The 16,673-nt window shown below is 43.3% G+C and overlaps 1 protein-coding gene across 1 annotated transcript; it reads right to left on the reverse strand.

Moving 5' to 3' along the window:
* Positions 1–2,637: 2,637 nt before the first annotated feature.
* Positions 2,638–3,611, reverse strand: LOC125544048 (transmembrane protein, putative (DUF1118)). Its single transcript, XM_048707586.1, has 2 exons — positions 3,306–3,611; positions 2,638–3,190 (listed from the first exon to the last, which is right to left on the reverse strand). Exons 1-2 carry the CDS (start codon positions 3,432–3,434, stop codon positions 2,750–2,752), a joined length of 570 nt encoding a protein of 189 aa, XP_048563543.1. The 5' UTR covers positions 3,435–3,611; the 3' UTR covers positions 2,638–2,749.
* Between the last annotated feature and the right edge of the window lie 13,062 nt (positions 3,612–16,673).

Genomic DNA, 16,673 nt, shown 5'->3' on the forward strand with positions numbered 1-16,673 from the left:
ACAGATCTGAAAAGTGATACACTAATCGGAAAGTTTCCGGAGTTTGAACGATCGGATCGAGCTAAATTTTTGAGAGGTGATAGATATGAAAATTCCGCAGCAGATGAACGGTTGGATCTTCCAAATAACCTCTGAGCTAGGCTCTGGAGACCATGCCCTAAACTCATCCTGATTCCCGTCCAGACTCGACAGGGCTCCGGTATATCGGAGATCGGCGGAGATTGCTTCATCGGAACATGACGAAATTTTACAGGGTTTTTGTAGACTCAATTACGCATAATTCCATTGAAGGAATCGTGAAAGCGATGCCCGAGGAGGTGGTGGAAGCGGATAGAAGTTTGCTGTCAGAAGAACAGCACGGTCGCCCGAGGGCAATGTTGACGTAGAGCCCCCGAACTCCAAGGATGATTCCTCCATGATCATGATAGAGATCGGAGTTGATGCTTGATGAAGGACCTTGTCCAAACATGACGATTGGAGGCGGGGCACAGTCCTTGGTCAAGCCAAGGTGACGAGTCGAGCCGGCGACGAAGGCGCCGACGTCGCAGTTGATCTGCATGCGAGCTATTGATCCTTTGTCGATCTCACAGCAGAACTCTCAATGAAAGCACCAGTGTCGGTGTCAAAACCAGCAAATCTCGGGGTAGGGGTCCCGAGCTGTGGATTCTCGAATCAATGGTAACAGGAACGAAGGAGACGATGTTTTATCCAGGTTCGGGCCCTCTTGATGGAGGTAAAACCCTATGTCCTGCTTTTGTTTATATTGATGGAGTATCAAGTACAGAGTTGATCTACCTCGAGATCATATGTTGTGGTCTAAAACCTGAGGGTATGATGAATAATGTCATAATAATCTAGCGACTAGCCTGGCCTCGGCTTATATAATGTACCGGAGGCCTGGGATAATAAGAGTCCTAGTCGAATACGTTGGTGGAGAGGAGTCCTTGTCTTGATCATCAAGTCTTGTGAAATCTTCCTCGTGTGCGGCATGGGCTGCCCGAAATGGCCCATGAGTGAACCGCCATGTGGTCCTCGACCCGATCCAGCTGGCCAGGAGACGACGTGGTGAGTATCCCCTAGTCCAGAACACCGTCAGTAACCAACATGACACCTTAATTGTTGTGACTTTTATACTCCCTCCGATTAATTTTAGGCTGCGTGCAGGCTCATCGACAAGGGTGTGCAACCTATGTGATTGCATAGAGACCCCCAAATCGTACAACCCTCCGACCGGAGAAAAAACAGGAAACGCCCTAGTTCATACTCCCTCCGTACGAAAAAGATTGTCTCTCAAATGGATGTATCTTGCACCAAGTTAGTGCTAGATACATCCATTTGAGAAACAAATTTGGGACAAGCTCGGACGGAGGGACATACACCTCGTACACCTCGTAAGTAGTACACACATGTTACACCAAGGTCTCTTTATTTAGAGAGACATACACCTCGTACCATGCACCCAGTCAACAGACCCAGTCGGCTTAGTGTCGCCCCCCCCCCCCTTTGGCCTGGTTTGTAAGAGGCCGAATGGAAAAACAAGCAGGCCTCGTGCGGCCGTTGCTGCTGCCATCTGATAAATTTAGATCCCCTCGCCTTCTACTGTTATCTTGGCACTGAGAGGTGTGTGTGTAGAGGGGAGGGGGCTCGGATCTTGAAGACCTATATGTTCTTCGTCAACGTCTAGTGATCATCATAGTTTTGTGAGAATAAATGTTCTCTTTCTTTTGGTGGTGCTATAAGGTTAGATAGTTTTATGTCCTCGCAGATCCGATTATTCGGATCTGATGAGTTTATGTTGCTGTGTCAAGCTTTTTTTGTTGGTATGATTTTTTGTGGAGGTGAAATCTTTCATCGACATCATGGTGAAGATATAGTGATTCGATGGCCTGCACTTTTAGGGATCATCCCTGGCCCAAGTACGTCATCAATCAAGACTTCTCATCTTTTTGGATGGGTGACTCAAGGCTCTTTCAAAAACCATTATTAGTAATGTTCGTGCGGGTGAAAGAGGGACAACATCGTTGCTCCAGTCCAATTGCAGCTTCTTTACGGAAATCTTTGAAATATTTCTTCGAACAAAGATTGATACCGCAAAGAAAGTGTTTTCAAGAGATTTCGTTTTAATTCTTAGTCATAGAAGTTACTTCGTATTTTTCTTGGATCTTATATCCAAATCAGTGTATCTGTAATTGTTATGAGTATGAATAAAGTTATACATGTTTTTAAGAAGAAGAAAAAAGCAAGCAGGCTACTTACGGATCAAATAGAAAAACAAGTCCTACTCCCTACAGAGCATTCTTGTGTTTCATCCTTTTTATTCAATCTTTCTCTTTTATGTTTCTTTCTTCTATTTTAGAACATTTTACTTCTGTTCGTATTCTGTGTTTTGTGTAGCTCTTTTTTTTGAGAAACGTGTTTTGTGTAGCTCTTGAGATTGTGATGCAGGGTCAAATCTAATTAATATATTCTCAATATTAATATTTCATGCTGCGGGAAGCACATGCTCGTTTTTTAAAGTGAAAAACTGAGTTGAAAAGTTACAAAAACATCCAAAAATTGTGTCCCCAGCAATTTTTTGGAACACTGGTCGTAGTAGCTGTGTGGGTGATTTTTTTTTTCAAAAGTGGGGCAATGGAATAACAAATACGAGGCCCTTGAACGCACATAACTCACTATTCGTAGTAGCAGTGGTCGACTGGTGGTGTATCCTACTACAAAACAAACATACTCCATGAACGGAGTGGAGGTGCTAATCGTCCTGCAGGCCGTCGAGCACGACGGAGCCAACGAACAGCCCTGCAGCGACGGCCGCGAACAACGTAGCGACGACCGTCTGGGCCGTCACGAGCAGGGTGGAGTCGTCCGGCACGAAGACAACCGTGGCGATGGAGGCGACGACCAGCGGTAGCGACAGCGACGCGAGCACAGCCGGGGACACCGTGGCTGCGCTCTCGACGAGGCTGAGGAGTCCCAGGTCCTCGGCCTTGGAGAGCAGTCCGAGCTTCTCCAGCGAGGAGAGCGTGACGCCGAGCTCCTCCGCCTTGGACAGCAGGCCCGCCTTCTCCACGCTGCTCAGCACCTTGCGCTTCTCAAGCTTCTTGAACACGTCCACCGACGCCTCCTCGCTCCCCTCCGCGAAGATCCCCGCGCCGAACCACTGCTTGGACCACCCATCGTCGTACTTGTTCACCTTCAAGATCAATTTTTAAGATACTACTACAGCATGTGGTGGAACTGAACATGGACACGAAATCGGATCTTGGCAACAAGAGAATTCACAGAGCTGGAGTCACAAGTCCGATTACCTTGTTCTTGGGAGCCATGGCTGTGACCTTGAAGTGCCTTCTCCTTGCGGGGGACGGGAGGCCCCGCTGGGACTGGGACAGACAGGACGAAGAGCAGCAGCCGGAGATTGCTGCTGATATTGCAGCCATTTCTGCCTCCTCTTCCCCTGCTCTCTTCTTCCTCTAGTGATACGAAACACAGGTTATTGTTTGACTTGTCTGCTTCTCGGCTTTTGTTGTACGTGAAACTGGAACGTGGCCGCTGGTTAGCAGCAGCTTATCTTTGGGATGGCCCCGAGGGCCACGAGATACAAGCTGAGCCACAAAAAATGTCATGGGGGGCGATGTGTTACGATGTCAGCGTTGGGTCTCCTACCGTCGGTCGTTGAGACACCTCAGCTATAATTCAGCTTGCCGCCAAGCCATTGGGATGTAAGTGGGGTGAAAACTTAGTTGCAATATATTTCAATGATATTTGATTATACAAACATAACAAAGAACTAAACAAAAATAATATATGTATATAATATATAATATAGTTTATAATTGTATAGATGTAAATTTAGTTGAGTATAAATAGCAGAATGGCTAAACCTTTTTCCGTGCATGGTTGTTGATGTTTCTAACCCCTCTCCGCCAATCGCCTGAGCTCGTCGGCTCACTACCGCCGTAGCACGTGTGTGTGCAAACCATCATCATGTGCATCGTCGGCTCGCCCCACAGCTTCTACTGTCGCCACTTGTCGGTTTGAAGCTTTTTCCATCTACGGTTGAAGCTTTCTTTGTGAACGATTGCAACTTTTCCAGTTGTGCGGTTTCCCCTTGAGCTTTCTCTCTTGCTGGCTGAACATTTTTCCATCTATGGTCGAAGCTTTGTTCGGTCAACTGATGCAACTTTCTTCGTTGAGCAGTGCCCCGGTTGAAGCTTTTCCCGGTTGGATAGTGGCCAATTGAAGCTTTTTCCATTGCTGGCTGAAACTTTTTTTTCAACGATTGCAACACACTTTACGATGGGTCCAGCATCACCTCGCAGTCGTGTGCCAACGCTCGTAGCTGGTCACTGCACAAAGGAGCCAGCAGTCCCAGCATGTCGAGTCTCCATTCCAGTACCCGTCCGTCACCGTTGCAGCATGTGTCCCCAACGCTGTTGCAGCTCGTGTGTGCAAGAGATGAGGGGGTTGCCCGAGAGGGAGAGGAAAGAAGGAGGCGCTTGTTGTGGCCGTTTATATGCCCGCAGTGGCCCGCCCTAACAGCAGGTGGCGGTGATTGGCCTGCAACAGCAGCGCCGCCTAGCTCATCACCAACGGGTTTGAAGATCGAGGAGTGGAGCGGCAGCGAGCAACACGTCTCGAAAAAAGGGAGAATGAGGGGTGCTTATGGAGAAGAAACAGAAGGTTGGGGAAGAAGATAAGGCTGGGGAAAAAGAAAGCAAAGGGCAACACACGACTGGGTGGGATTCGACGCCGTTCATGCGACCGACGCGTGCTTTGGTCAATCGGCCAGGGGTTCTAGGTCTTGTCGAGGTCGTCGTTGGCGGAAATGGCGGGCTGGGATTCCTAGGGTTCCTATGGCATCAACTGCCCTGTATGGTCGATTTGGTGTAGACATGTCGTGTGTGCTTCTGTTCGACTCTCCTGTCCTTGGATTTGTGCGATGGGAAGGACAGTGGTGGCGGGGATTCATGGTGGGAGGGTGCGTTGGTGTCGGTGGGTGTGGTTGTTGGGTTTTGCGGTCGACGGAGATGTCCGCGGCGGCCTTCTGTTGTCCTTCCTCCCTCTGTCTCGTCGCCGGGGGTGAGGCCGTGTCCAGGTTGACGGTGGCGGATGTGGCGAGCTGCATAGGGTCCCTTGCTGTGTTTGCTTCGATTCGACCTTCATATGCTTCGATTTTCTGCAAATTAGGAGCAGTTGTAGACAATTTTTGAGATAATATAGCCAATCTGCCAGCCTTGTGGTGGATATCCTGGTTAATGTGTATTCCCCTGTTATGTGCAACTAGGGACCATTACCCGTGCAAATTAGTACCTATCCTTGCCAATATACTTCTATCCAATATATTGTATCCAAGCTGCCAGGCTTTGTGATAGATCTGGTGGTTTGTGTGTTTTCCCCCTGCTGTGTGCAACCAGGAACCCTTGTTTGTGCAATTTAGCACCAATGCTTGTCAGTTTTCCAATATGGTCTACCCAATCTGCCAGTCTTGTTGTGTATGTGGTTGTTCATGTGTTTTCCCCTGATGTGTGCAACTAGGGACCCTTGTTTGTGCAATTTAGCACCAATGCTTGCCAGTTTTCCAATATGGTCTACTCAATCTGTCAGTCTCGTTGTGTATGTGGTTGTTCATGTGTTTTCCCCTGCTGTGTGCAACCAGGGACCATTATCTGTGCAAATTAGTACCAATGCTTGCCAATTTTCCAACATGGTCTACCCAATCTGCCAGTCTTGTTGTGGATGTGGTTGTTCATGTGTGTTTCCCCTGCTGTGTGCAACTAGGGACCATTATTTGTGCAAATTAGTTCCAATTCTTGCCAATTTTCCAACATGGTCTACCCAATCTATCAGTCTTGTTATGGATGTGGTTGTTCATGTGTTTTTCCCCTGCTGTGTGCAATTAGGGACCATTATTTGTGCAAATCAGTTCCAATGCTTGCCAATTTTCCAACATGGTCTACCCAATCTGTCAGTCTTGTCGTGGATGTGGTTGTTCATGTGTGTTTCCCCTGTTGTGTGCAACTAGGGACCATTATTTATGCAAATCAGTTCCAATGCTTGCCAATTTTCCAATATAGAATATTCTTGTTGCACAAGTTCTGTTTGTCCTAGTTGCACAAGTTATCATAATGAGCTTGTTGCCTTTAGTTAACTATTTTCTGCCTAGTTATTACTTGCCACAGTTAAACTTAGTTGGCTTATATGCTGTCCAGTTTGCACAAGGTTGACTGCCCAGTTGGCTGCATCATTTTAGTAGTTGGTTGTCCACATGTTTTATAGGTTTTTGCAATATGTGTCTTGCTTGTGTGTAGAGGTCTGCAGATCAAAGCAACCTTTTATTATTTCTCTAGTTTGTTTGTGCATCTTCTAACTGTGTTTTCTTTTGTTGTCCCCCCCCCCCCCCGCAGGGTAAAAATGGTTATAATAGGAGGAGATGCGGATGGCAATGAAGAAGATGTATTTTTTCACCTTTTCTGTGTTTTTGAGTTGTTTTCAACTTATGCACGTATAATGTCATTTTTCATGTTTTCTTTGGTTGCTTAATCAGCGTTCTGGAAGTTAGTCACTTCGCCGGAACTCGAAGCGTCCTGCTAATCGCCAGCCACGACCTGCCCAGAGTGTTCAGCAAGGAGAGGACGTTGAGGTAAGTGGCATGCTGATGACACAAGCACCTTATTTTGGTTTTGTTTGGGTCATATAAGTTTTTCCCTTTTTTTCCCATACTCATGTTTTTTATTTTTCTTAGGATGTTGACTAGTTTCGTGTTGCAAAGCGGACTAGACATGCAACACTTGGAAGGAGAGCTGAGTCATCCTCTAGGGTAAGTAAATTCTTGAATATAAGTGTTTCTCGCTTTTTAGACGCTGATGAAATTATGCAGCCATTGCTAGCACTATTTTTGTTGTAGTTGGTCAATAACAATCTTGTAGTTGACATCATTGGTCATCTTGATCTAAATATAATTGACATTAATTGGCATCTTGTAGTTGACATCACTGGTCACTATTTTTGTGCAGGCATCAGTTGCTGGAGGAGCTGCCGCATCTTTCGCAGCAGATGCTGAGGTATGTGGGGTTTTTTTGTGTGTGTGTGTGTTTATGAGCTATTGAACAGTTCCTTGCAAACCTTTTTTAGTTGCTGTTATCTTGTTGCAATATCATTTCTTATTGTTGCACATCCCCTAGAACTTTTTGTAGTTGTCAGGTCTAGTATATTTTCTTAGTTTTTTTGCAGGCTGCACACTGGTAGGCTTCAGTTGTTATCATGAGCTTTATTAGTTGCACAAAAACATCATATTAGTTGGCATGATCCATTTTATGTTTATATAGTTTTTTCAATACTCATCCAAATGATGATTGCTAGTTTTTTTCAGTCCTGTTTTTCGTCTTGTGTTTAATGCTTCCTTAATGTTTTTATTTTCTCATCAACGGGCCAGCGGTGAAGGAGTTGAGGTGGTTGCAGGGGAAGATGTGGAGCGACCATCACAAGCGGGCAAGATAAGGGCATCACCAGAGCGGTTTGCGAAGTTCAATAGCTCTCTATCCCCACCATAGAAGTCTGAGCTACTTTCGAGGTTATTCGGGGGCCTCTTGAACTTATCAGACACACTTCCAGTGGACCTCACTAAATTCCTGGTGCAGTCCTACCAGCCAGAGAGCTCTGAAATGGTGTTCCCAGGCAGGGGAAGGATCCGCGTCGATGCTGACAGTGTTCACAGGGTATTTGATCTCCCAAACAAGGGTCAAAAAGTCAGATATGTAGTTGACAAGGATGCAACTAGGAGATTCAGAGAGGCTTTCAACATAACTGGAGATTCTCATCCCTAGATCACTACATGGTGCAAGATGATTAAGGACATGGCGGGAAGAACGAATGACACATTCTTTATGGCCTGGCTTGCAGTTACATTCAACACTTTTCTAGCACCAACCACGGCCCGGAGGCTCAGTCCAAAGTGCTACAGACACTAGTGCAGAACCGGCCTTTAGCGCCGGTTCGTAAGGGCCTTTAGTGTTGGTTCCACAACCGACACTAAAGAGTGGGGACTAAAGGTCCCCCCCCCTTTAGTATCAGTTCGTCACGAACCGGCGCTAAAGTGCCACCACGTGGCACGAGCCAGGCCCGGGTGCGCGTAGGACATTAGTACCTGTTGGTAACACCAACTGGTACTAAATGTTTGGGGGTGTTTTGGTTTTATTTTTTATTTTTACTTTAATTTTGTGTTTTCAATTTAATTTAGTGATTGTTTTACATTATAATGAGTTGTTAAATCATTAGGTGAAAGTATCGCAGATTAGTTTCGACTGGATGCATGTGGATCCTAACTAAGTGATCTAGTATATGCCATATCCATATTATACTTGATCACAGGTGATCAAGTATAATATGGATATGGCATATACTAGATCACTTAGCTAGGATCCATCCAGTTGAAACTAATTTTCGATTTCTTTCATAAATGATATAATAACTCATCATCATCATCATCATCATATTAATATAAAAACTCTTGCATCATATATATCATCACCAACAACAGTATATACTAGCTAGCTAAAAATCATCATAGTCGTCATTACCACTATTTAATCATCGTATAGTCATTACCGCTATCTAATCACCACCAACACTAGCTTAAAGAAGAAACATTCACTTGTACCAGAAGCAAAGATATCATCGAGTTCAACATGGTAATGATATTATAAGCGTTCATAACACCACAAAAGCAAATCACTCTTTGAGATTAAGTTCAGGACGAAGAACACGGACATGAGAGGACAAGTACTAAGAGCATGAACTAGCTAATCACTCCCGCTGCTCTCTCTTTCTCAGGTAAAATAGCATAGAACATGTATAGCTTTCCTGATTCATCATATTGGAGCATGCAGATGAACATGTCTCCTAATCGTGGGTTGCGCTTCTGATTGCTGCCCCTAGTACTTCTGCGATCGTTCACAATTTTGCTCCAGTCTTTTACTATTAAGCATTCCTCGCTATTGGAAATCCTGGATGCACTAAAGTGCATTGTAGGATATCTTGGTCGTAAGCTAACAATATTCATGGTACCTTTAGTCTCGATCCAATCAGGCACAACATTCATCGGGAGTCCCTGTTGAAGAACATCGTATAGTAACATACTTAGCAATGAAGTTTAGCTTAAAAATAATGTATGCAAAAGATGCACTGAGGAGAAATAGTAAAAATCTTACAATCTTTCCTAAATATATGTGACTGTAGTTTAGTACGAACACTATTGGTCGCACGTTTTGAGTACTAACATTTCTAAGTGCAGGAATTTTTTTTGTCTTGACAGCATCAAGATCCTCAAGCCATGAAACATAATGACTTGTCTCCTCGCAGTTTAGTTCAGCCCCAGGACAGTGGACGGTCCTGCCTACCAAGTGTCGGACATGTTTGCTTGATTGGAAATAAGCTGTCAATAAAAATTAGTTGTCAACTATTTTTGAATAAACAATATCGAAGACATAAATATGGTTGAGAAACTCACATAATGGTAGAACTGGAGGCATCTGCACATCGACCCAGATGTCTCTATTACCTTCAATATCATCTTCCGGATGAATATCAAAGGTGATAACCATATCAGGCTCAAATGCATAAGCCTTGCATAGTGCTTGCCAAGTTTAGCATTCAAAATAGGTGTATGTGTCTGCATTGTATAATTTGACGTTGAAGGTATAACCATGCTCGGTCTTCAAATAAATTTTTTTTACCTCCATAGTTTTGTTAGGACTGAAACCTATCTTATCCAAGACAAAAATTCTTGCATGGCATGGGATACGCTAGTAGAATAGTGAAAAATTAAAATTATAAGTTGAAGCAAATGAAGCATAAGTCATGCTTAATTATGAAAAAATACTTGTTGTTGTGACTTACTGTATCCACTCCGAAGTTCTTATCCAGATTGATGCTGAAGCGCCTATCATCAACTAGAAAATTTCTGCCGCACAGGCCGCGTTGGTCTTCGCAGTATTCGCACATAATGAAATCGTGTTCGTCGTCAGACGACATTCCTATGTTCATAGGTGAAACATTAAACACTTATTAGTTCTATTAATTCAACTAATTCAACTAAGCATTTACAAAAAATATACCTAAATAAAGTAGCTCAACTAATTCAACTAATTCAACTAACTAGTTCAACTAATTAATTCAACTAAACTAATTCTATTAATTTTCATACTAAAAATAAGATAGCTAGTTCTATATAGTAATATTTTGATTACATCATCAAATCTCATATAACTAAATTTTCTTACTAAAAATAAACTAGTTCTATTAATTCAACTAATTCAACTAAGAATTTACTAAAAATAAACTAGTTCTATTAATTTTCTTACTAAAATATATAAAGTATGTATATATAGTAATATTTTAATTAGATCATCAAATCTCATATACCTAAATTTTCTTACTAAAAATAAACTAGTTCAACTAAGCATTTACAAAAAATAAACTAGTTATATTAATTCAACTAGTTTAAATAATCGCATATACCTAAATTTTCTTATTAAAAATAAAATAGTTCTATTAACTTTCTTATTAAAAATAAACTAGTTATATTAATTCAATTAGTTCAAATCTCATATATATACCTAATTAATATCTAGCTAATTCATCTAACAATTGACATTAATATTTAACAACTTTTCTATCTAATTCATCTAACATTAACATTCTAACATTTTTATCTACGTAATTCATCTAACATTAATCTAAATAACATAAACCAGAAAATAAGTAAAAAAATATGTGTGTTTGTGTGTGTGTGTGTTTGTGTGTGTGTATGTGTCTGTGTGTGTATGTGTGTGTGTGCGTGTACGAGCGGGGGGTGACGGCCTACGGGCGGCGTCGCGAGACGGCGACGCGACGGGGATGGCGACGACGGGCGGCGGGGGCGACGGCGCGATCGAGATGGCGACGTAGTACGAGGCGGCGACGGGGACGACGGCGCGCGGCGGGGACGACGGGGACGGCGACGACGGGCGGTGGGGGCGACGGCGCGCTGCGGGGGCGGCGAGGGCGACGCGCATTGGGCGACGGCGCGGCGGCGGCGATGTCGCGCGATGAAGTTGGAGAAGACGGGCGGCGGATGAAATTGAATTTTTCGTAAGTGCGATATATATAGGAGGGGCCTTTAGTACCAATTGGAGCCACCAATCGGTACTAAAGGCCAATTTTGACAGGTCAAGCGGCGGGAAGCGGCCCTCTTTAGTACCGGTTCGTGGCTCCAACCGGTACTAAAGGACCGGTTGGAGCCACGAACCGATACTAAAGGGGTTGCGCTGCCACCCGCGGTGCATAATTTTAGTCCCACCTCGCCGAGCGAAGGGCAGCCGCACTGATTTATAAACCCAGCCGCGGCTGCTCCTTCGAACACCTCTATATAGCAAGTTTCTGGGCCTAACTATGGCGCATTGCCCTGTGAGCTTGTTGGACCTTCTAGGCCTGAATTTGCAGACCCTAGGTCTGGCAGGCCCACTGGACAGTGCCCCAACAATTTTTTTATAGTTTTTTCTTTTCTGCATCATTTAGTTTCTTCTATTTATTTTTGAGTAATTTTTTATATATTTTTTTTCATTTCTGCATTATTTATTTTCTTCTATTTATTTTTGAGTATTTTTTTATATTTTTTTTCTTTTCTGCATTATTTATTTTCTTCTATTTATTTTTGAGTAATTTTTTATATAGTTTTTTTCTTTTCTGCATTATATATTTTCTTCTATTTATTTTCGAGTAATTTTTTATATAGTTTTTTTCTTTTCTGCTTTATTTATTTTCTTCTATTTATTTCTGAGTAATTTTTTTGTTGTATTTAGTTTCTTTGTGAATATTTTTGCTTTAGCTCTCTAAAAATTTTCAGAGTTCATTTTGTAGTGATTTTCAATTTCACGGTCATTTAGCTCTCTAAACAAATCGGTAAATGGCTGAAAAACAGCAAATGATGTCAGAACTTGTTGGAAATTGATGACGTCGCTTTGAATGCTGCATACTGAATGCAAAAAACGTTTGGAGTTCAAATAAGTTTAAAAAACATTGAAGTGCCGGTGTAACAGATGAGTTCTCGTCCGAAACCGGCCCTGATACTTCGAAACAGATTGTCCAGTTTGTACAAAAAGTGCATCCAGTTTTTGCCGTGACCCTCTCTACTCTTTCGCACATGCTATGCGGGTGAAATGATGATACCATGCCAAGTTTCAACATTTTCAGAGTTCATTTTGTAGTGATTTTCAATTTCACGGTCATTTAGCTCTCAAAACAAATCGGTAAATGAATGAAAAATAGCAAATGATGTCAGAAAGGGTTGAAAATTGATGACGTGGCTTAGAATGGTGCGTACTGAACGCAAAAAAGTCTAGAGTTGTAATAAGTTTAAAAAAATAAAGTGCCGGTGTAACAGATGAGTTTTCGTCCGAAACCGGCCCTGATACTTCGAAAGAGATTGTCCAGTTTGTACATGAAGTGCATCCAGTTTTTGCCGTAACACAAGAAGTCCGGAGTTCTAATAAGTTATTAAAAATAAAAAGAGGCGCAATGCTCGTTAATTAGCTTCAAGCCTTTCGGAATAGTGTAGACTGCACTGCACATAGCTCCGTGCAATCTATGCTATTCCGAAAGGCTTGAAGCTAAGCAACCTGCAGGTGAGCATTGCGCCTCCCCTTCATCGTCTCTGCACTCACGGCTTATAAACCGCTCCTACTGCCTCTCTCTTCGCGAGGTGGGACTAAAAATCAGCTTACTAAAAAACTCTAGTACCGGTTCATGCCATGAACCGGTACTAAAGGTGTTTGTGGGGGCCCAGCCTGACCACAGCCTGACACAGCCTCATTAGTACCAGTTCGTGCCATGAACCGGTACTAAAGGTTGCCCACGAACTGGTACTAATGATGTCCGCCTGCCTAGCCGTTGGAACCGGCACTAATAGACACATTAGTGCTGGCTCAAATTCAAACCGGCACTAATGTGCTTCACATTTGACCCCTTTTCTACTAGTGAGAGTTGTGGTAGATCATGAAATGCTCAAGAACACAAACGTCTGCCTCTTTGTAGCAGAACACATAAATGAAGCTTTTCGGAACATGGATCAGCAGAAGCAAACTGTCTGCTGCTGCTTGTATCACTTGATGGTTAGTGAAAACAAGCACTTCCATGTGTTTTTCTTCTTTGTGCGGTTATAGTTTCTGAAATACTCCTCACAATAACTGAACTTGGGTTTTCCTTTGTTGGGTCTGGTGCAGATACTATACCTTGATGCGCTCGTTCATGATATCCCAGTAAGCAACTGCGCCATACGAGCGAATGCATGGGACAATATTCTAATTGCCAAGGTGATCAAGAAGGACACGATCTCTCCTGGTGTGTTCGTCAAATTACAAGTGAGTTCTCTTTGTTTTTTTTCCAACAGTGGCTTCTTTTTATGTTCTATTCATGTCTGCTCACTTTTTGAAAATTGCACAAAAACTATGATCACTTGGCACAACAATGCATGTAGTTGCACAACTTGTAGCTTTAACTTTGGCATCTGCACACATGTTCATTTTTAATTGGCACATCATCTGTTCTAAGTTACACATGTTTACTTATCTTGTTGCACAGATGTGTGACATCAGTTGGCAGAAACCTTTTTTAGGTGACCTATGGGTTGCATAGTTTTTTTTTGGTTTGTTCAGTTGCATATATGTAGAATCCAATTGTCTACCCAATATCTTGTTGTAGTTGCGCATGTTATAATGTTTGGTTTTCGTTTAACACACAAATCTATTTTGATAACCTTGTTCTTTTCTTTTTCTCTTTTTTTACATCAGCTTAAAGAGGAGTATATGGGCATGGAGCAGACACCACTGTTTGATGGTATTTTCCAAGCTGAAGCATTCGTGGCATCCAAGTTGCCAATAACCTACAATCCGCAGGTTAGTCTTTTGCACACAGAAGTTTGTATCAGTTACCAACATTTTCTTTTTGCTGGGAAGTATGTTCAGTTGTACATGTATGCTTTTTTAGTTGCACATATTCTTTGGACAGTCAATGTGTTCGTTTGCAACCAATAACATAAACTTGGCAGAATGCATGTTTAGTTTTGGCTACAATGCATGTGTAGTTGGCTAGAATCATGTTTTTAGTTGGCCAAACAAATGTGTCTTAGTTGGCTTGCTAAACACATCATGGTCAGTTACAGACATTTGCTTTTTTTAATGGTTTCTAACTGAATCAGTGCTGAATCTTTTTTATGCTGATGTAGAAAAAGGCAAAGATTGCCAAAGTGGTTAATGACCTGTGCAAGGCAGTAACTGAACAGGTTGGCACCTTCATTGAAGCAGTTGCCAAGATTGATGACGAGGAGCCGGTATTGATCCTACGTCCAGCAGCCATCAATGGGAACCGGGACGTCACGTCGTGCTCCAAAAAGAAAGAGACGGGTTTCACCTATACAAGAAGAAGAGGAGTTTGTTGAGGAGGAGTCAGAAGAAGATGACGAAATGGAAGCAACGCTAGATGTTAACGATGACGAGGACACATATGCAGATGAATCAAAGGAGGGGGACAAAGAGGAGGAGGACAAAGAATAAGATGTAGAGGAGGAGGAGGAGGAGAAAGAAGAGGAGGACAAAGAAGAAGAGGACAAAGGAGAGGAGGAGGACAAGGAAGAAGATAGTGAGGCAGAGGAGGAGGAAGAAGAAGATGAGGCCAAAGAGGGGGCAGAGACAAAGGTGCAGCAGTTGATGGCAGTGAGGGGAAAGAAGATGATGAGGAAGAATACGAGGATGTTGATGGTGATGATCAAGGGGGATCCAATGGAGGCAGTGACAACAATGATGATGATGATGATGACAATGCCCCTAGTTCTGGTGGTACATGCGGCAACACATCCAGGAGGACTAGTAGCTCTGCCAACCCTACCAGCAACAACAATTCATTGAGCAGCAGGAGCACACTACAGATGTTGATTGACAAAACTTGCTGGAAAGACAAGGATTTGCCTAAGTCAAAGAAAAATGATGAAGTAGAGTCTCAGGACAGCATTGATATGTTCAAATTGTGCAACTTCAAGCCAGCTTTGCCAACCACCTTTCCCGTGCCAGATTTAAGTGACAGAGAGATGTGTGAGAACATCAACTTTGCCATTGATCAGAGTCTGTTCTTATCAAGTGAGGCTGAAAAGAATCATATTGACATGAAGGAAGCAGGAAAGGGTCTTAACTGGGTTCATTCAAAGTAAAAATACAAGGAATATTTGAAGCAGCTTCCAGATATAAGCTGCAGCAAGATCAAGGCAGCATCCGTGGCAAACCCTCACGTGGTCCAGAAGCACAAAGCAATTTTAATGAAGAAGAATCTGCAGTTGCCTCAAACCAAGGAGAAGATGGTGAGTGCAGATGCTGAAATTAATGTGGTCAAGGAAGCTGCGGTTCAAACTGATATGCCAACTGTAGTGAGCAGAGAGCCAACCACCATCACAGGAGTTCAATAGATCAAGGGAAAGACTCCTCTTTCAGCAGTCCCACATAAACTAGCTAAGCAGCAAAAGATTGTCAAGTTTGCTAAGGGCACAAAGGGGAACAGGGTACAAAAGGTGTGGGGTTCAAAGACGGGATATAACTATGTGCCACAACAATTGATGCAGGGGTGCCAAGTTCTACTAGGTTGCTGCCAACTCAGACTGCAAAGATGCCAACTGCAGATACCAGTGTACCAACTGATGTGTTAGTTAGCAACGTGGTTACAGTCAAAACCACCACTGTTGCTCAGGGAGGCACCACTGCAACTGCAAGCCCCAAGGTGCAAACTCATATAGATACTTCAATGCCAAACATGAAAGGAGGTGATCAAGTTGCCAAAGTTCAGTCCCAAGAGCTAGCACACAGCAGCCAAGCAAGCTTGCATCACCAAGAGCTGACTTCAGCACTCATTAACGCAATAGGATGTCTTCAACATTGTAAGTAGGTGCAAGCCTCCAAGGCCGCCAACTACAACACTATTGCGAACCAAGTCAGCGAGTGATGCATCTGTGTATGAGCCGCAAGGAGATGCCCTGGGCCTTGAACCCATTCGTAGATCAAACTCTTGTAGCTATCATGGTGACGGGTTCTGCGATGCACCATCTTTTGATCTCAGCATAGATGGTGATGCTCCAGCACCTGCTCTAGCAGCAGAAATAATGGAAGCCGGTGTGGTTGTCATAGATGAGGGTGATTTGGACCCAGCAGCTATGAATGAAGGATGCGCTGCTGCTGATGCTGGCAAGGCAATAGCTCAAGAGCCAAATGTTGGATCACCAGACAGTTGCCACACCCCGATATGCGCAGAACCAGCAGTTGGCACGAGCAGTTCTTCAGGATCACCTATTGCACGAAGACAGATGAGGGTAATAAGGCCCGCAGCATCTCAAATGTCTCCATTCATTGACTACAACAAGAAGACATTCAACTCCAATGAGACAGTCAACAAGCTTTACGCTGCCCTCTTGTATTGGGTCAGGCATCACCCAGGATCAAGTGATGAGGCTACAGGTAAACCAACTCCCCACAGCCTACATACATATTTTTTCAGTTGCACAGGACCACCCACTTAGTTGCACAGAAAGCAGAGCATGTTGCACAGAACAAGGCTTTTAGTTTCACACTGTTTTGTTTTAATTTCATACACATTTTTTTGTTGTT

This window comes from Triticum urartu, chromosome 3A, assembly GCF_056163025.1.
Source record: "Triticum urartu cultivar PI428250 chromosome 3A, HENAU_Tu73, whole genome shotgun sequence".
Taxonomy (NCBI): domain Eukaryota; kingdom Viridiplantae; phylum Streptophyta; class Magnoliopsida; order Poales; family Poaceae; genus Triticum; species Triticum urartu.

What these genes read in the sequence shown, in the direction of transcription:
- LOC125544048 (XM_048707586.1), bottom strand. Translation starts at nt 3,434, where the DNA reads ATGGCTGCAATATCAGCAGCAATCTCCGGCTGCTGCTCTTCGTCCTGT. An exon ending in CCATGGCTCCCAAGAACAAG is followed by an intron (nt 3,191 to 3,305) that starts GTAATCGGACTT and finishes TTGATCTTGAAG; the next exon opens with GTGAACAAGTACGACGATGG.